This window comes from Camelus bactrianus, chromosome 18 (assembly GCF_048773025.1).
Source record: "Camelus bactrianus isolate YW-2024 breed Bactrian camel chromosome 18, ASM4877302v1, whole genome shotgun sequence".
In the NCBI taxonomy this organism is placed as follows: domain Eukaryota; kingdom Metazoa; phylum Chordata; class Mammalia; order Artiodactyla; family Camelidae; genus Camelus; species Camelus bactrianus.
This window is the reverse complement of record NC_133556.1, coordinates 13,427,879-13,448,797: the sequence shown is the minus strand read 5'-3', so window position 1 is coordinate 13,448,797 and position 20,919 is coordinate 13,427,879. Positions and strand designations below refer to the sequence as shown.

The window sequence follows — 20,919 nt, the reverse complement described above, 5'->3', positions numbered from 1 at the left end:
CAGAGATAAATAATTTACTGGATAAAGAATTCAAAGCATTAGTAATAAGAATGATAACTGAACTGGGGAAAAGAATAGATGAACACAATAAGAATTTTAACAAGGAGCTAGAAAAAAAATTTTTTTTAAAAAAAAGAGCCAATCAGACTTGAAGAATATAATAACTGAAATGAAAAACACACTAGGAGGAATTGACAGCAGATTAGGTGATATAGAAGAACATATAAGTGATATGGAACATAGAATAATGGAAATCACCCAATCAGAATAGCAAAAAGAAAAACAATTTAAAAAATGAGAACAGTTTAAGGGACCTGTGCAGCAACATGAGGTGTACTAACATTCACATTAAAGGGATCCCAGAAGAAGAGAGAGAAAAGAGTTGAAAATGTATCTGACAAAATTATGGCTGAAAACTTCCCAAACCTGAAGAAGGAAACAGATACCTAGGTACAGGAAGCACAGAGTCCCAAACAAGAGAACCCTAAAGAGACCCACAGCAATACATATCATAATTAAAATGGCAAAACTTGAATAAAAAGAGATAATTCTGAAGGCAGCAAAAGAAAACCAAATAGTCTCATACAAGGGAACCACCATAAGGCTATCAGCTGATTTTTCTACAGAAGCTTTGCAGGCCAGAAGGAAGTGGCAAAATATATTTAAAGCACTGAGGGGTAAAACCTACAACCTAGGATATTCTACCCAGAATGGTTACCATTCAAATTCAATGAGAGATAAAGAACATCTAAAACAAGCAAAAACTAAGAGTTAACCAATGCTAAACTGACCCTAAAAGAAGTGTTAGAGGGTCTTCTCTAAGTGGAAAAGAAAGGCTATAAGAGAAAATAAGAATCTATAGGAAAGGAAAAATCCTACTAGTAAAGGCAAATATATAGTAAGGGCTGTGGATCCATCATGTAAATAAGTTAGTATTAAGACTGAGATAAAAATTATAAAATTAACTATAACTGCAATAAACAATTAAGGGATAAGCATGAAGACATAAAATATAACATCAAACACAAAATGTGGGGGAGGGGAGAAAAATGTAGATCTTTTATAATGTGTTTGAACATAAATGACTACTAGTTTAAAACAAGTAGATCTAGTTATAGGTCCACATATATGAACCCCATGGTAACCACAAATCAAAAACCTACAATAAATACACAAAAACTAGAGAGAAGGAACACAGGGATACCACTGTAGAATGTCAGCAAACCACAAGGGAAAAGACTAAAAGAAAAAAGAACAGAGAGAGAAAAACCCATAAAACAAGTAACAAAATGGCAATAAGTACATACCTATCAATAATCACTTTAAGTGTCAGTGGACTGAATGGCTCCAATCAAAAGACATAGGGTGGCTGATTGGATAAAAGCAAGAAGACCCATCTATATACTGCCTACAAGAGACTCACTTCAGAGCTAAGAACACATACAGACTGAAAGTGAGGGGATGCAAATGGAAATGAAAAGAAAGCTGGGCTATCAATACTCACATAGACAAAGTCTATAACAAAAGACAAAGAAGGGCATTATATAATGATAAAGAAATCAATACAAGAAGAGGATATGATGTTTCTAAACAAATGTGCACTAAGTACATATAAAGATATAAAGCAAGTATTAACAGATATAAAGGGAGAAATTGACAATAATACAGTAATAGTAGTGATGTTAACATACCACTTACATCAACGGGCAGGTAAATCCAGACAGAATATTAACAAGGAAACAGTGGCCTTAAATAACACATTAGATCAATTGGACTTAATAGATATCTACAAGACTGTGCATCCAAAAACAGCAAAATCACATTCTTTTCAAGTGCACATGAGACATTATCCAGGATGGATCACCTGATAGACCACAAAACAAATCTTAACAAATTTAGGAGGATATAAACTATATCAAGCATGTTTTCTGACCACAGTGGTACAAAACTAGAAATCAACTACAGAAAGAAAAATAGGAAAAGGACAAAGATATGGAGACTATACAACATGTGACTAAAAACCAATGGGTCAATGATGAAATTAAAGAAGAAACCAGAAAATACCTTGAGACAATGAAAATGAAAATGCAACTTTCCAAAAATCTACAGGATGCAGCAAAAGATATTCTAAGAGGAAAGGTTATGGTGATACAGGTCTTCCTGAAAAAACAAGAAAAATACTCAAACCACTTAACCTACCAATTATACGGATTAGAAAAAGAAGAACAAACAAAGCCCGAAGTCAGCAGAAGAAAGGAATAATAAAGATCAGAGAGGAAATAAATGAAATAGAGACAAAAAAGATAAATGAAATCAACAGCTGGTTTTCTGAAAAGATAAACAAAATTGACAAGCCTTTAGACAGGCTCATTAAAAAAAGAGAGAGGACTCAAGTAAGCAAAATAAGAAGTGCAAGAGGAGAAACTACAATGAATAGTGCAGAGATACAAAAAAAATCATAAAAGAAAACCATGAATAGTTAAGCCAACAAATTGGACAACCTAGAAAAAATTGATAAATTCCTAGAAATATACAATCTTCCAAAACTGAATCAGAAGGAAATAGGTAATCTGATCAGACAAATCTCTAGGAGTGAAATTGAATCGGTGATCAAAAAACCCCTAGCAAACAGAAATTCAAGACTGGATAGCTTCAAAGGGTAATTCTACCAAACATACAAAGAAGAGCTAATACCAATCCTTCTCAAACTACTCCAAAAAATTGAAGAGGAGGGAGCACTCCCAAGTTCATTATGAGGCCACTGTCAGCCTGATAGTAAAACCAGACAGAGACACTACAAAAGAAGAAAATTACAGGGCAATATCTCAGACGAATATAAATGCAAAAATCCTCAAAAAGTATTAGGGAACTAAATTCAACAATATATAAAAAGAATCATAAACCATGATCAAATGGAATCCATCCCAGGGATGCAAGGATGGTTCGCTATCTGAAAAGCAATCAAAATGACACATCACATTAAAAAAATGAAGGATACAAATCTCATGATCATCTCAATAACCACAGAAATTGAAACCACAATGGATACCACCTCACATCTATTAAGGTAAGCTACTATTTTTAAAAAAGGGAACAAGTGTTGGCATGAATGTGGATAAACTGAAATCCTTGTGCACTTTTGGTGGGAATGTAAAATAATGCAGCCACTATGGAAAAACAGTATGGTGATCCTCAAGAAATTAAACATAGAATTACCATACAATCTGGCAATTCCACTTCTTGGCATATACCCAAGGGAACTGAAAGTAGGAATTCAAAGAGATATTTGCACAGACATAAAAAGACAAATACTATATAATTTCATTTAGTAGAAGTATCTTAAGTAATCAAATTCATAAGGACAGAAAGTACAATATGGTGGCCAGGGGCTGAGGGGAAGAGTAATGAGGAATTGTTTATTACAGAGTTTTAGTTTTGCAAGATGAAAAGAGTTCTGTGGATAGAAGGTGGTGATGATTGTAGCACAACATTTGTGAAGGTATAATGCCACTGGACTGTATCATTTAAAAGGTTTAAGATGGCAAATTTCTTGTTACGTGTATTTTACCACAATTTTTAAAACTCTTAGAAGAAAACTTGTAAGTAAACCTTTATTACTTTAGATTTGACAAAATATTCTTAGAAATGACATCAAAAGCACAAGCAACAACAAAAATAGATAAATTGGACTTCATCAATATTAAAAAGCTTATGTTTCAAAGAACATGAAAAATAAAGTGAAAATATGACAAACAGATTGGGAGAAAATATTTGCAAATCACATATCTCATAAGGAACTTGTATCCAGAGTATATAAAGAACTCTTACAATTCAATAATAAAAAGGCAAAAGCTCAACAAAAAATGGACAAAAGGTCTGAGTAAATGCTCCTCTTGGGAAGACATACTAATAGCCAGTAAAACCATGGAAACATGACCAAATGTTGTGTAATTTCATTCATATGATATATCTAGTGCAGAGGAATCTGAAGAGAGAGAAGTTGATTAGTGGTTTCCTAGGGTAGGTAGACAGGAGGGCTGACAGGTAGTAGGGGAGAGAAGCTAAAGAGTATGGAGTTTCTTTTCAAGATAATAAAAATATCCTAAATTTGTTTGTGGGGATGGTTGCACATATCTGTGAACAGACTAAATCGTATACTTAAATGGGTGAATCATATACTATGTAAACTATATCTCAACAAAACTATTTTTAAAAGCATTGATTCTCAGCAAACATTTTTCAAAATTGAGAAAGAAAAACATTCTCCCACACAGCATTTTGGAGAAAAATACCTTATTTATAGTGTCTTTGTTAGATACAAGTGACAATATATTACTCATATTGTTACTCATAAATTCTGTTTTCATTTCCACATGTAAAACAATTGACATTCAGTCGTTAGGAGCTTACATTCATTGAGGAGTTCACCTGAGCAGAAGTTTCATCATCTGTTGGGAACTGGTATATCTGGATGCCATTACTAACCAATTCACTCATGATCCTACACTTAAATTTCTGTAAATCGTTTTTAGAAATTGCATCTGCTTTGGCAATCAGTGGTACAATGTTCACCTATTAAGAAGGAAGCAAACAAAATATTACTATTGAGAATTTGTTATTAGTCCTGGAATTTTTACAGTCAAAACCTCACAATTTCTGACAACAAATTTTCATAACTAGATAATCACTATCACTAATCACTATCATGACTTCTTCACAAAATTGCTTTCCAAAATCGATTGGTACTTTTGAAGATTAATCGTTAATCAGAATTCAGGTTTAGAAGTCTTAATTTTCTTTCTCTTCTCAAATGTTCTTACACTTTCAACACATCTGGAGTTAGTAAAATGTAAACAGTAGAATGAGGTAGTCTATTTAATTCACTATCAGTTTTATTTCTTATTAAACTGAATGTTAAAAAAGTCAAAAGAGATCTTTCATCAAAATTGTAGAGCAGATTAATTCTTTCTACCTGTCATTCATTTGCAGCACCTTCTCTGTAAATCCATCTTAATCAATATCCAATTTTAACAGATCCTTATCCTATCTAGATGTCTTTGCAGATAGCTCTACTTGTATTTGCAAAAAAACACCTAAAAATAATGGACTTTTTTGTTACTATACTCGAAAGGCTGTGTGTGTGTATATGTGTGTAGCACCTAACAAAAAATGTTCACTTGTAATTTGTACAAAGAAATTATTTCTATATTGCATATTTGAGGTTGAATTTTGTGCTTTAAAGGATAACAGAGGGGAAAAGATGCATATGCATATTACAAAGTAACAGATTCATGTGTTCAGATGCCTTCAAGATTTGGATGATCTCAAAAGAAGTATCAAATCTTGATAGGTTGATGGATTTACCAGACACACCTTACTATCAATGTTCTTCATGGTCAATACATCAAGGGACTTCAGAGAATGTCCTGTAGGTGAAATGAAGTAAAGGCACACGTGGACACGGGAATCATGGTAGTCAGCGAAGGAACGTTTAATTTTCAGTTCTTCTTGAAGATAGGCCTCAAATTGAGCATCTATGTAGTTAACAATTGGCTGATAGCTGAAAAAAAATGATCATTTAAATATTTAGCTTAATAGATTAATAACATCTGAAATCTGCATTTTTACCACTTAATATGTATGTAATATGTGTACTCACTAGTTTGCCACAGTGATTAAAAATGTGTATAACATGTCCACACAAAGATAACAATTACAAACCAATTACAATTACAAACCAATAAAAAAGGCCCGTGCTTTATATTGTTTATAGAAATGGCAAAATGAGTTATCGGTTCAATGCAATCCCAATCAGAAACCAAATTTTTATATGTGTACATATGTGTAAATACAAAGAACCGAGAATGCTCAAGACATACTGAAAAACCAAGGAGATATATTCTTCATATATCAGGTCTTATTGTGAAGCTAAAATACTTAATACAGCATGGGATCAGCACAAGGATAAATAGATTAAGGCTGTTCTATGTCATGCGACTGACAAGGGCTTGATTTCCAGACTATATAAACAGCTCATACAACTCAAATAACAAAAACAAACAAACAAACAACTCAATCAAAAAATGGGCAGAAGACCTAAATAAACATTTCTCCAGTGAAGACATACAAATGGCCAATAGGCACAGGAAAAAATGCTCGATATCACTAATTATCAGAGAAATGCAAATCAAAATTACAATGAGGTATCACCTCACACTGGTCAAGATGGCCATCATTCAAAAGTCCACAAATGATAAATGCTGTAGAGAGTGTGGAGAAAAGGGAACCCTTGTCTGTTGGTGGGAATGTAGTTTGATGTAGTTGGGAAGTAGTATGGCGATTCCTTAAAAATCTAAAAATAGACTTACCATATGTTCCAGTAATCACCCTTCTGGGCATATATCCAGAGGAAACTCTAACTAGAAAAGATACATGCACCCCAATGTTCATAGCAGCACTATTTACAATAGCTAAGACAGATGTCTATTGACAGATGATTGGATAAAGAAGATATATATATATATAATCTCCAGATCCATCCATGTTGCTGCAAATGGCATTATTTTATTCTTTTTTATGACTGAGTAGTATTCCATTATATAAATATATCACAGCTTCTTATCCAGTCCTCTGTCTATGGACATTTAGGTTGTTTCCATGTCTTGTCTATTGTATATAGTGCTGCTCAGTCTGGCTAGAGGTTCAAAATTACTAATCTTTTCAAAGAACATGCTTTTGGTTTTACTGATTTTCTGACTTTTTTTCTGTTTTCGTAAATTTCTGCTCTACTGTAATTTTTCTTTTCTTTTTCTTGATTTAGGGTTAATTTGTTCTTATTTGTCTGGTTTAACATGGAAACCTACATCACTGATTAGTTCTTCCCTAATATAAGGATTTCATGCTATAAAAATGTACATGCTAAGCAGTACTTTTGCAGTATCCTATAGTTTTTTTTAAACTATGGGTCACCTAGCAGGAGATCTATTCTTATAACAAAATTTTAATTGTACAATAAAGTACTGTTAAATATAGGCACTAGGTTGTACAGAAGTTCTCCAGTTATCTCGCATAGCTGAAATTTTATACCCATTGAACAGTAATTCCCCATTTCTCCTTCCAACCACCACTGGCAACCAACATTTTATTCTGCTTCTGTGAATCTGACTAGTGGTTGTTATCTAAAAATGGAAATGTTCAACACCTGTGAGAAGCAGGTTATAACTTGAATAGAAAGAAGTTTACCTAGGACATTTGTTTTGGAATATCTATTAACTTGACCATAAATGTTTTATGTATTTCTTTATTATACATGATATATTTTAAAGAAATTTTCTCTGTGTTATTTCAAATGTATTTCAATTATTTCAAAAATTGAACGACTACATGGGATAAGGTCTGAGAGGACACCTACCAAACTCACAATAGGGGATATTTTTGGGAAAAGAAATGGTGCAAAGTGCTTAGGTTTGGCTAAGTGGGTTTTCATTTCATCTGGATTATTTAATTTTTTACAGAAATATATCCATATATGACTTGAATAGCTGATAGCAAACAAGCAACCCAACAAGTAAATAAATGGGAAAAATCCATTAAAAACATATGAGAAGCAACCCTATCATATAAAGGGTCTGTCATGGGTTGAATGGTAATCCCCAAAAGGATATGTCCGCATCCTAATCCTTAGAATCTGTAAATGTGATCTTGTTTGAAAAAAAGTCTTAAAAATATAATTAAGAAATTCAATACGAGATAACCCTGGATTAACTGAGTCCACCTTAAATTCAATAGCAAATGTCCTTAAAAGAGATGCATAGAGAGCAGAGAAGGCTATGTGAAGATGGAGGCAGAGATTGGACTGATGTAGCCAGAGGGAATGTCAACTACAAAAGCAAAGAAAGAGTCTCTCCTAGAGCTTGCTGAGAGTGTGGCCCTGCTAGTCCTTGATTTTTGACTTCTGGCCTCCTGAAAAGCCACTCAGTTTAAGGTAACTTCTTACGACAGACTCAGGAAATTAATAGAGAGGGCACCACCTCAGTCCACAATACAATGAAATGCATACAGTACATTAAGCATATCGACCCTAGGCTTAATCCTATATTAAAAAATACTTTCAGAAGTATTGACTATTAGTACTATAATAATATTCATTTTCTATATATTAATATTTAAAGCAATGTATCATTTGCCTTTGCTTCAAGTCTTTTCTCAGCTGTCTATTCTTTATATACAAGTGTCACACAAATTATTTTCATACTTGTTAGAACTTACATGTTTAAAAGGCTGTCTTTAACCAGTGGTGTGCTAGTGGTGTCTTTAACCAGTGGTGAATGTTTAAAACACAGCCCTCTAGGAGGGAAAAGAAAACTGATTTGTAGCATTTGCTGATCTCTGTGTTGTGAATACTCCCACCTTGGCTAATTTCAGACTACCCAAATGAGGTCATTAAATGTAGACTTGAGCACAACCTATTCTCAATAGCTTGTATGAACCAGTTTCAGCATATCACTACATATAACTAACCTAAGTCACACCAAAAAGGTCAATATATGGAAAAAAAAATTTTCACTCTAATGCTAACTTCAGTGAAGTAGAAAAGTATGATATATATTATCATGTATTATGATAATGAATATGCATCCATTTCACAAAAACTCTAAAGCTATTGCTATGTCACAGTTTATTTCCCTCTTACACAGATAGTTTAAATCTGACCCAAGAACTGTAAAAAGTCCCCATAGTACCAGAGGACAAGTAAGAAAATAAGTTAAAATGAACAGAAACCACATCAACAAATTTTTGTTATAATTGGTTAATTCCAAAATCTTGTAAGGAAATCAGAAAATTGGATTAAGAATCAATTTCATAATAAGATAATATTACTTAATTAGGAAATAATTAATATCTGGGAGAAAAAGTTTCAGTTGCCTTAGAAGAATATTACATCTTGACAGTAAATTCTTGAAATAAGGATAACTTTTAAATTAAAATAAGAGAGCACTCACCTGGCTTCCTTGTTCATTTGATCACCATATCCCACTGTTTTCACAACAGTTAATTTCAACTGAACATGGCTTTCCTGAAGTTCATAGGTCTGAACTTTAAGTCCAACATTTGAGTAGAAATGTGAGGATTTTTTGTCTTTCAAATTAGTATTGAACAATGTGTCAACCAATGTTGATTTTCCAATTCCAGTTTCCCCTGTATAAATACAGACACATCATAGGGACATAAGATGTCTGAGAAGAAGTAACACTCTGAACCCCTAGCGTGATTTAAAAGGTCCCAGATACTTCAAAGACTGGAATGTCCTTGAAAGTATACATACTACTCCTGACTCCTTCAGCCATTAACATAATATAGAAAGATAATATACAGAAAACTGTATCGGATCTAGAAGAGCACTGAAACATTTAAAGAAAAAATATCTAGGTAACATGACTAAGAAAATGAAAATACAAACATAGAGGTGTGGTCTTAAATTAACAGCACCAGTTATGTTGCTTAAGGAAAGTTGAAATAAGCATTTAGGAAAATTAAGAAATAATTCATGCGAGGGGTTTGGCACTTACCCACACAGAGAATATTAAAAGAAAATCCTTGTTGAACAGATTTGTTCACCAACTGATGAGGCAAACAATCAAAACCAAAATGACCAAGCATAGTTAAGCAGCGGGTATTATCTTCTTTTTGCTTGAAGAAAAAAATATGTATATATTTTTAATTAGAATAAGAAATATCATTTGAAAATATGATTATAATAACATATCAAAGAAATGGAATTGATTATCATTTCATAATCATACCTCAGACAAAATGCAAATGAAGTAAATTTGTCAGAAGAGAAATCTTTGTCCAGACACACAGATTTTGTCATCATTTTTATAGTGACTCTATCCTTGATCACACTCAAATAGACTATATTTCTAAATTTAAAAGTAAGAAATTAAAGAAATACCACAAGAAAACCCAGTGTGTTACTCTAAAATAATAAATTATTTTTTATAGAAAAAAGGAAACAACATTCTTTCATTCTGTTTCAGTGTAGCATTTTCAGGAAACCCAATATATGTTAATATATGTAAGAAAACCAAAGTTAATTTGAGTTTTTTAAAAAGCAACTAAAAAATTTGACTTCAAACTTGTTATATGCTCTCTGAGAACTTGTGTTACATCAAATTGTTAAAGGGATACACTGGTAATAACACCAGCCTAGAAAACTAGATATCCATCAATATTATACATACATTTACCAATCGATTATTTTTAAAAGAGGGAAAAAATAATTCAAAAAAGGCTTAACAATTTATATTAATCTTACCCTTGGAAATCTCTCCCAAATCACTAGAAAATTTCATAAATGCTTTATACAGAGAAGTGTTCAGTGTAGTCCTCTAACAACCAAATATATGACTCCCTGAAACAGAATGTCTAAGTAAATGATAATATATTTATTCAGGCACATACTGGAGCATTCTTAAGTCTCTAAAGATATTTATAAAGAATGCTTTAATAAATTGAAAAATGGTTACATGAAAATATTAAGTTAAAATGTAAGACATAAAATCGTGTGTACATTCTCAGCTTTTAGTGATATCAGAGTAACACAGCATTTTACCTTTCCTTACATTAACAATTAGAAAGAACTATTTGAAGCACTGGAATGGAAAGAAAAGGAAGCAGAAACAGGACTAAATCAAATTCTGGGAGTAAGGTTAAAATAATAGGTGAACTAGGTTTGTCCATGTATGCTCTTGAGGCTCCTCCCCTGTGAATGAGAAGCTTGGGAAGCAGAGCGCAGGCAAAGACTGACAATCCTGAGCTGTGAAGTCTAAGGTCAAAAGTTGGGGCTGACAAAATACTAGGATATTGAGAGAGAAATCCTGAAAGAGCAAGCCACAGAGCAGGGAGATCCAAATCTGCAAACTTAAGAATACTTGGCTGAATCTAACTCTGCACATGCAGGCATGACTACAAAAAATTGAGAGGGGCTGGCATTCCGAAAGTGCTGAGCTGGTATTTCAGCAGTGGTCCTGGGAAGACCTAAGGAGACAGAGTTTGGAGTTTAAATGTCTTCCAAGTTATATGTTTGGTAAACACTTAACTTAAAGTTTAAAAGGATTTGCTATAGGATTCAGGATTATGCTTTAAGTCAAAGGATTACTTGCAAGTAGAAGGGTATAACTAAGGTAAATCCATCTTTACAAAGAGTATCATGACTTGACAGGGTCCAAATGACCTGCCAGTAATCTAACTGCCTGCTAAAACAAAATTCAATACTTTTTAGAGAAATAAAATAATAGAACTCAGACTTTCTACCATACACCATACGTAATGCTCAATGCATAATGAAAATTACCAGATATGAAGAAGCAGAAAAAAATCTGTCCCATGAGCCAAGGAAAAACACAATCAATGGAAATAGCCAGACAATGAGGATACTGGAATTGATAAACACTGTAAGATAACTACTGTGAGTATATTTAAGAATCCACAGAAAAAAATGGATATAATGGGTGAAATGATAGATTATTTTAGATACACAAAAGGTAATGATACAGGAGTCAAAGCATACCACCAAAAAAAGTCATCAAACCACAAAAGAACATAGCAAGATAACACATAAAGAACAAAACAATTACAAAACAGAAACAATTAACAAAATAGCAGTAGTAAGTCCTTGCCTACCAAGACTTGCTTTAAATGTAAGTGGATTAATTCTCCAATAAAAAATCATAGAAGGCTGAATAGATTTTTTAAAAATTAAATGATATGCTGCCTACATGAGAGTAACTTTAGTTTTAGGAACACAATAGAAGGAGTAAAGTGACGGAAAAAGATATTTCAAGCAAATGGTTACCAAAAGAAAGTGAAAGCAGCTATACTTATTTCAAACAAAATAAACTAAATTATAATGATAAAGAGGACAATCCATCAAGAATATGTAATTATTATAAATATGCACTCAACATTGGGGCACTTAAATATACAAAGCAATTACTATCAGAACTAAAAGGAGAAAGAGAGACCAATGTAGTAGTAGTCAGGGACTCGAACACCCAACTCTCAACAATGGATAGACAGATCATCCAGACAGAGAACCAAAAAGGAAACAGATTTGAACAAAGCAATAGACCAAAGGGACCTAACAGGCATATAAAGTTCCATGTAACAGCTATCTAATACACATTTTTCTCAGATGCACACAAAACATTTTCTAGGATAGATCATACATTAAGCCACAGAACAAGTCTCAATGAATTCAAAATGACAGAAATAATATCAAGTATTATAGAGATATGTAAGACATTCACAGAAAACCACAAAACAATGATGAGCATGATTAAGGTAGAACTACATAAACAGAAACATGTATCATGTTTACATATTGGAAAAACTATTAGTACGAAGATGTCCTTTCTCCCCATATATATTAAAATACAATTTATAAAGCACAGGAGAATCTGTTTAAATGGCACCTGCTATCCAAATGTTGCATATTTGAGCATCAAAACTATTAATTGGATTATTGTTCTTCATATTCTAATTTCATATTCCTTTGTGCATTCCTACCACTTTCTGAATCACCCTGCTATGCGGCTGTTAATTAAGTTCAGCAGTAAGAGTAAAATAGATTCACTAAATCACATTTTTAGCATAAGTATTTTGAATAGTGTGGTCAACAATATGAAATTATTTAAAATTTTTTTCTTAACCAAGAAATCATAGAGTTAGTAGTCCTAAATAAGAGTATGCTTCCAAGATTTTGTTTGTTTTGTTTTGGGGAGGGTAATTAGGTTTGTTTGTTTGTTTGTTTGTTTTAGGTTTATTTATTTTTTAATGGAGGTACTGGAGATTGAACCCAGGACCTCATGCATGCTAAGCAAGCAGTCTACCAGCTGAGCTATATCCTCTCCCATTAAGATTTTTTGTAAAACATTCTTTGCATAGAAAATAAAATTATGCTATTTCTTTTTCCATAAGCATTCTAATATAGTAGGCATAGTGGATATAAGGAAACATTTATATTCAATGAACAGTTTCACTATGGTTAATATTAAAATTAATTTAATTCTCTTAATCAAAATAAGAGGTTAAATTTCAAACAGTTTACATCATGATTTACCCTAAGACAGAGTTCAACACACTTTGAGCTCTTTGAGATAGAATTTTGTTCATTTTACATTGTTAATTCCTAGCTCACAGCAGGTTCTCAATAGTCGCTAGTTGAATTAGTCTATGTTCAACGAACAGTTAATGATAGGGATGGGACCAACCAGGAATTCAGGAGTCAACAAAGAATTAATTTATAAAAAATTAATTAATAAATTAATAAAAAAATAAAATAATAATAATCAATAAAAATTAATAAAAATGGGGATTTTTTAATTTAGAGAGAGCATAGTTAGTAATACTAAATTGGAAGTACAATCAAATAAAAAATAAGAAAAAAATATTCAATTTCTTACTCTTTGTGCTCTTGGAAGAGAGGGTTTAATATATGTTGTAAATTCTGAGTTCTCTACTTACGAAGAGAACGTTCTGATCCATCTAATCTGAAGATTATATGTAATGTAACAATAATAGATTTTGACATTCCACCATTCCCTCTCTCCCAGACTCCCTTTTGACAGGCTTCCCTCATTTTTAAAACTAGATCAGGGAGGTACCAGATCAAAGTACTTTGTGTGTCCATAGAACAAAATATTGCCCATTTTCTTATCAGGAAAGGACCAGAAACCTTGGCCTCATTAACACTGAGTTTTCACCCAAAGAGCAAAAAGAACAAGTAGGGGTTTCCATAGTGTCATCACTCTTACTTAACAAATGTCTTCTGATGAGCCAAAAGTTCTTTCTTATGGTATGTATTTTTATAAAATGCCAATATAATCTATGTAGAACACTTAAATATTTCAGATTCTATTAATCTGGAATTTGTGATCATTCAGATCTTGTTCTTGAATTCACCTTTGCACCATCCACAAATAAAGCAAATTAAGAAGTAAACAAGGTAGGTATATAAAAATGTAAGGTATATAAAGATATATCTATATAAAATACAATATCATACTATTAAAGGATTATTTCATACACATTCACATGAAACTGAGGTGTTAATCATATACTATCTTAATCCCTCATGATAGCAAAGACACACAGACTATATCTGGCAAACAGGATAACGTAGCAGATGGGATTAAGTTATAGTCTGTAAATTATAAAGCACTCTACAAACTCTGACAAGCCTGCTTATCCTGTACTCACTGGACTCTTTTCCAGTGGCAAGGGAAGTCAGCTGAATAAGAAATTCACTTGTCATAGGGAACCTTTTGGACAGTCACTGGTGCCTGTTTTCCCTTGTGCAAAATGAAAACATTTGACCAAGTGAGCTTAAAATTCTTTCACGTGCTAATGTTCTACAAGTCAAGAGTCTTATTTATGAAGAGCCTACAATTTCAATGAAGTTCAATGAAACCATGTAGAAAAAATTAAAATCAATTAACATCATACTAATACCAAAATTATAGAAAAGTCAATAAATAATATAGGAATTCAGGGGGAGGGTACTTCAGTGATAGAGTGCATGCTTAGTATACATGAGGTCCTGGGTTCAATCCCCAGTATATCCGTTAAAAATGTTTAAAAATAAAATAAATAAATAAAATTACCTGCACTCCCCCCCAAAAAGCTTTAAAAATTAAGTGGAAATTTAAAAAAATAAAACTGTTAACAAAAACATTTACTTTTAGAAAAAGATAATATAAGAATTTGGAAGAAGGATAAATGACTGTGGTATGGCGTAGTGAAAGATGATTTAAAAAGACAGCAGATTGGCCCTTGAAGACAGGATAAGGTTTGTGTGGATGAGGTAAGTATTATGAACAAGAGGCAAATATGGCAACAGGCTTAGAGGTAGAATTATGGACTATGTGCTCTTGTGCCATAAGGAACTTGCCTATCTAAAGGGAAAGATTTAAATTGGGAAACTGAAGGAGGGAAAATTAGAAAGATAAAAAGGACCCCAGAAATAGAGAGTTTTGAATATGAGGCTAAGGAATATAGATTTTATCTAAATGGTGAAGGGCAGTAGCTGGAGATTTGAGCCAGAGAACAGCAGAAGGAAGAAGCATTTCAAACAGATGAATGGGGCACTTAGCATGCAGAGTGGCCTGGAAAGGAAACCAGGGCCAGAAGATAAGTTGTGAAGCCCCTTCCCTGATGAATGTGAGTGGTACTAAAACTATTGGTGTGAGTGGAAAAATAGTGAGATGAGTGAGACATTTTGAAAAAAAAGAATCAAAAGAACTTAATAACTAATGAGATACCGTGACCAGTTATAAGAAAGGCAGAAGAAAAAGCTAGTGTTTTTTTTATGAGAGCAAGATAAGTTTGAGTTTTGAAATTTTAGTTTTAAAGAAAGTATAGAAATACCCTGAATGCAGTTATAGTCATTTGAGCACAGTGGAGGCTTGAAGGAAGATAACATTTTAAAAATTAAAAAAACTAAAAAAAAAAAAAAAAAAGGCCTAAGAATAAGACAAGAATGACTCTCAGGAGGTGAAAAGAGATGCCTGAAAAGAAGATGAAGAGTGACCAGACAGGGAAACAGAAAAAAGTATCAACATACACTGTCAACTATAAAAACACTGTGACGAATGAGAAAACTACAGAAAATCTAAAAGAATTAAACATCTCATGTCGCATTTACAGCCCATGGCTTAATGGCAAGTGAATCTTAATAAAAACATAAAGAGAAAAAGGCGGCAAGAAACTTAGGTTGATTATAAGCGTAAAGATTTAATACTGTAATGTAACTGTAGAGGGAGAAAACCTATGGTGGTCAGTGTATCCAGATAAAGGATGGGCAGTCTGAACTTATCTCTGCTGGTTCAAACTTTCTTGGAAATTCATCTTGAACTCTAAGGACACTAGAACACTATACATCATCTCACATTTTGCATAGTTTCCAGATATGCTACTCTCTCTTTTAGTTTAAAATTTTCTATGAATTTCTATGTTTTCCATAGTAGAGGCTCACCTTAAAATGGAACTTGGTACAAGCTCCCACTCAGTAAGGTAATAAAAAAGCAGCCACTGGCCACTTCCTAAAATAACTTCATTTAAAAGTTATTTATTATCAGCACATAATGTTCCACAAGCATATGCATCAAAGTAGCATTATTCTTCTCACCTACTGGAGGTTCTGGAGTTTTCATTTGTAATTCTTTGGTGTTAAATAGGAACAGTCTTTTGCGCTATTAAAAGTGCCTGGAGACTCAAGAAACATGCGACATCGTTGACATTTAACTCTGATCAGTATAAAAGTTAATTCATGTGCAACCATAACAAACATGAGCCTTTATCATCTAGCTCTGAGTCAGTCAGTTTACTGAGTCAATATTCTGAAGCTACACAGTCTTACTGAAGTACAAAATGGAAAGTTCTCTTTGAAAGATATACTCAACTGTATCCTCATCATCCAGTGTTTGTGTAGACATACGCCTTGGTTTTTCTGCCATGTTAGACTGAAGAAGCTGAAAACAAAGAAACAAAAACCTTTAAAAGATTACTGTCAAGGGCTACATTCCTACAATATAATTTAGATCAATAAGGAAATCTAGTATAGACATTATCCCAGGTTTTGGCCTTCAGTCCACACTACTGACCTGTTTTAAATTGTGGCTATTTTGCTAGTCAGGCTTCTATATAATAAATAATATATAATATTCAACTTACAATGTCCAGTAATACATTTAATCATAAACACACAAAAAGCATCTAAAGAAAGGTAAGCTCCTTTTTGAAATCAAAAGGACAAAGAGCATTCTTCTTTAAAGAATTCTCTGGCCATGAGAAAGGGAAATAGGGAATTTTGCTTTTCTTTTTCTTTCTTTCTTTTTATTTTTGTGGTGAAGTATAGTTGATTTACAATATTAGTTTCAGGTGTACAACATAGTAATTCAGTATTTTTTTATAGATTGTACTCCATTTAAAACTGTTACAAAATAATGGCTATATTTCCCCATGCTGTACAATATATCCTTGCTGCTTATTTATTTCATACATAGTAGTTTGTGTCTCTGAATCGTATACCTCTATCTCGCCCCCTCTTCCCTCTTAAAAAGTGCTTAAAAAAAAAAAAAACAGAAAGACATTTATGATTACTTAACTTTCCAGAGTAACTTATCAGGTGGTCTTAGAATATACCTATTGAAGGAGAATTGGGAAAGCAGAGCTTATAAAAATCTAAATAATGCCCTTAGACACAGAACCAAATTCATGATAGTTGTCATTCAGGAAGCACTTACTACGCACCTCGCATTGTGCTGCGTGCTTATGTGCTTTACCTCCTTCGGTCCTCTCAGTAGATGTGATACACATATTTTCATTGCCATATGCCGTAAGAGAAAACTCAGAATCAGAAAAATTAAGTACTTACTTGCCCAAGATTTGAGCTATGCAGCAGATGCAGGTCTGAGCTGACTCCAAAGCTGGTGCTCTTTCTTCTGTCCCCAGTTGTGGACCAAATATTCACTGTGTTTGCAACAGTTTGGAACAAGGGAGGAGAGATACAAGAGAGTATGCTGTGCTGATTTCTAAGCAGCATCGCCTGAGAAGGACACGCTACCCTACTTTTGAGTACAACACAAAGACACTGAGACTGAGGCTAATGGTAAATAGTATTTTCTAACACAGACAGTGTTTTGTTTTATGGTATGGTTTACTCTAGTCTAATATATATGAAGGTTCTATGTTATTTAGCAGAACATTAATGCTGGTTAATGCAATGATTCCCAGGCTATCATTGCAATCAACAGTGAACACTTAAACCACTGAAAAAGGGTTGTCTCTTAACTTCTCATACTTATCCTATCTCATAATTTGAAGTAAGTTACTATAAAGTTGACTCTCAAGTTTGTTATGCAGATGAAAAAACTCTAGAGATCTAATGTACAGCATGGTGACTATAATTAATAGTACTGTATAGTACACTTAAAATTTGCTGAACGAATAGTCTCTCCCCAGCACACGCACACAAACCCCAGTGGTATCTATGTGAAATGATGGATATGTTAGCTTGATTGTGGTAAACATTTCACAATATATATGTATAGCAAAACATCACATTGTACACTTTAAATATATACAATTTTTATTTGTCAATTATATCTCAATAAAGCTGGGAAAAAAGAGAATTATTTTTTAAAAATATCTCTGTGTATCTGCTGACTTTTTGGCAAGTCTGCAGAAGACAGTTTGAAAACTAGAGATACAATTACCTTGTATTTTAAAACCTAATTAATGGTGCCTTAAACACACAGGGATTTGCTTCCCTCACGTAAATGTAGAACAGAGGTTTACAAAGTATGGTCCTTGGGCCCCTGGGGATCCCTGACACTGTTTCAGGGGGCCCATAGGGTCACTTTTTTTCTAATAATACTAAGTTTGTTTTTTCCACTGTGTTGATATTTGCACTGAAGCAATGGTGGGTAAAACTGCTGCTCCTTCAATCAAGGCAGTGAGTACCCATTTCGCACGTACACCACATACAAGTGTGATGGGTCTCTTGAGTAAAACAAGTTATGTGATTGTGAGAAATAGTAACTCCTTATTTTATGGCACACCAATTTCAACTGCAAAAACAACTAACAAATACTAGCTTTTTAGGCTTGCTTATTTCTAAGATAGTTTCTTGAAAATGATTGAAGTGTGCTTTGTAACATGAAGGAAAATAACTGAAAAATATGTTGTAAATGATACAATTTGAGCTTTCTTGGAGAACTTGTATCCACCATCATGATCTTGACAGCTCCCTAATACAAACTTTCCCAGAAAGATTAGTGACGATATTAACAAACATAAAATTTTTGTATTGTATAATGAAATATGTCAGCATTAAATAAACTAGGGTCTTCCAACCTCAAATTTATTGACATTTGGGGCTGTGTAGTCTTTTGTTGTGGAAGGCTGTTCTGTGCGTTGTAAGATGTTTAGCAGGATCTCTGGCCTCTACCCAGTGGATGTCAGTAGCAATCCCGGAATGTGACAACCAAACCTCTTTCTAGACTTTGCCAAATATTTCCTGGAGGGTGAAATCACACCCAGCTGAGAACCACTGAGTTAGATAACTCAGAAAACAGATATTTTCCAAATGGCCAGCATGTGACATTACAAAGTCATACATGACACTGTACACCTGAAACTAACATTGTAAGTCAACTACACTTAAATTAAAAAAAAAAAACAAAACAGTCATACGTGAGTTCAAGATCCATTTGGAAAGTAAGATAGACCAACAGATTTTAATGCAATAAAACAAAAAGTGTATAAACATGTTTTCGGAATCTATCTTGCAACTAATCTTGTCAAGTTTTGGTGGCATATTGAAGAATATTCACAATTATGCGAGAAGACTTATTAAAGGATTCCTTTTCCCAACTACATATCTAAATGAAGCCAGATTTTCTTCAGAAACATCAACCAAGACAATACACTTCAAAAGTTTGAATGTAGAAACAGATATAAGAAGTCAGCTGTTTTATTAATTGTTTTGAAAAACACGTAACATAAAATTTACCACCTTAATTTCAGTGGTATTCAATACATTCACATTGTTGGACGACCATAAGCACCATCTACCTCTAGAACTCTTTTCATTGTCTCAAGTTGACATTTTATAGTTGTTAAACAGTAGCTGGCTCTCTCCATCCCACCTCCAGCCCCTGGCAACAATTGTAATTTCTGTCAATGTCAGAATTTAACTACTCTAGGTATCTCATATAAGTGGAATCATACAGTATTTGTCCTCTTGTGACTGAATTATTTCACTCAGCATAATGTCTTCAAGGTTCATCCATGTTGTAGCATGTTTCAGAATTTCCTTCCTTTTTAAGGCTGAATGATATTCCATGGTATGTATACATATACCACATTTTGCTTATTCATTCATCTGTCAATGAACGGTGGGTTTCTCCTACTTTTGTCTATTGTGAATAATGCTGCAAAAAATAGGGGGATGCAAACATCTCTTTGAGACCCTGTTTTCAATTCTCTTGACTATCTACCCAGAAGTGGAATTGCTGGATCATATTGTAATTCTATGTTTAATTTTTTGAAAAATTCCACGGCAGCCGTACCATTTTACATTTCCACCAGTAGCACACAAAGATTCCAGTCATTCCACATCATTGCCAACACTTACACTTTCTGTTTTTTTAATAGTAGCCATCCTAGTGGGTGTGAATTGGCATCTCTTGTGGTTTTTGACTTGCATTTCCCTAATGATTAGTGATGCTGAACATCTTTTCATGTGCTTATTGGTCATCTGTATACCTTGTTAGAAGAAACGTCTATTCACTTCCTTTGCCCATATTAAAATCTGGTTGTCTGTTTATTTGTTGTTGATTTGTAGGATTTTTTTTATATATTCTGGATATTAAACCCTTATTGGATATATGATTTGTAAATATTTTCTCCCATTTTGTGGATTGCCTTTTTACTCTATTACTACCGTCCTTTGGTATACAAAACTGTTTATTTAAGTTAAGTTTATTTATTTTTTCTTTTATTGCCTGTGCTTTTCATGTCACATAGAAGAAATAATCGCCAAGAACAATGTCATGAAGTTTCACTCCTATGTTTTTTCTAAGAGTTTTATAATTTTAGTTCTCACGTTTAGGATTTTGATTCATTTTGAATTAATTTTTGTATTTCGTGTAAGGCTAGGGTCCAGTTTCACTCTCTGTATATGAATATCCAGTTTTCCCAACACTATCTTTTGAAAGGTGTCTCCTTTCCCCATTGAAGGCTAGCAGTAACAGATGAACCTTTGCAATGGATTTTGGTGAATCCCAAATAAGCAAAATGTTATCCCCATTAAAAGAATTCCGTTCTCCTCATCAGTAGCCCCACATTACCAAA

At 33.3% G+C, this 20,919-nt stretch overlaps 2 protein-coding genes across 2 annotated transcripts in view; one reads left to right on the top strand and one right to left on the bottom strand.

Moving 5' to 3' along the window:
- SEPTIN14 (septin 14) overlaps window positions 1-18,930 on the bottom strand; it is a 30,829-nt gene extending 11,899 nt beyond the window's left edge. Inside the window, exons 1-5 of the mRNA XM_010972398.3 lie at window positions 16,464-18,930; window positions 9,570-9,690; window positions 9,003-9,198; window positions 5,374-5,560; window positions 4,411-4,572 (exon numbers count right to left, since the gene is read on the bottom strand). Coding sequence (XP_010970700.1) covers window positions 4,411-4,572; window positions 5,374-5,560; window positions 9,003-9,198; window positions 9,570-9,690; window positions 16,464-16,517 — 720 coding nt within the window. The 5' untranslated portion in view covers window positions 16,518-18,930. The remainder of the gene's footprint in view (window positions 1-4,410; window positions 4,573-5,373; window positions 5,561-9,002; window positions 9,199-9,569; window positions 9,691-16,463) is intronic.
- Window positions 1-20,919, top strand: part of ZNF713 (zinc finger protein 713) — a 71,946-nt gene that overhangs the window by 23,692 nt on the left and 27,335 nt on the right. The gene's annotated exons all lie outside the window — the stretch shown is intronic.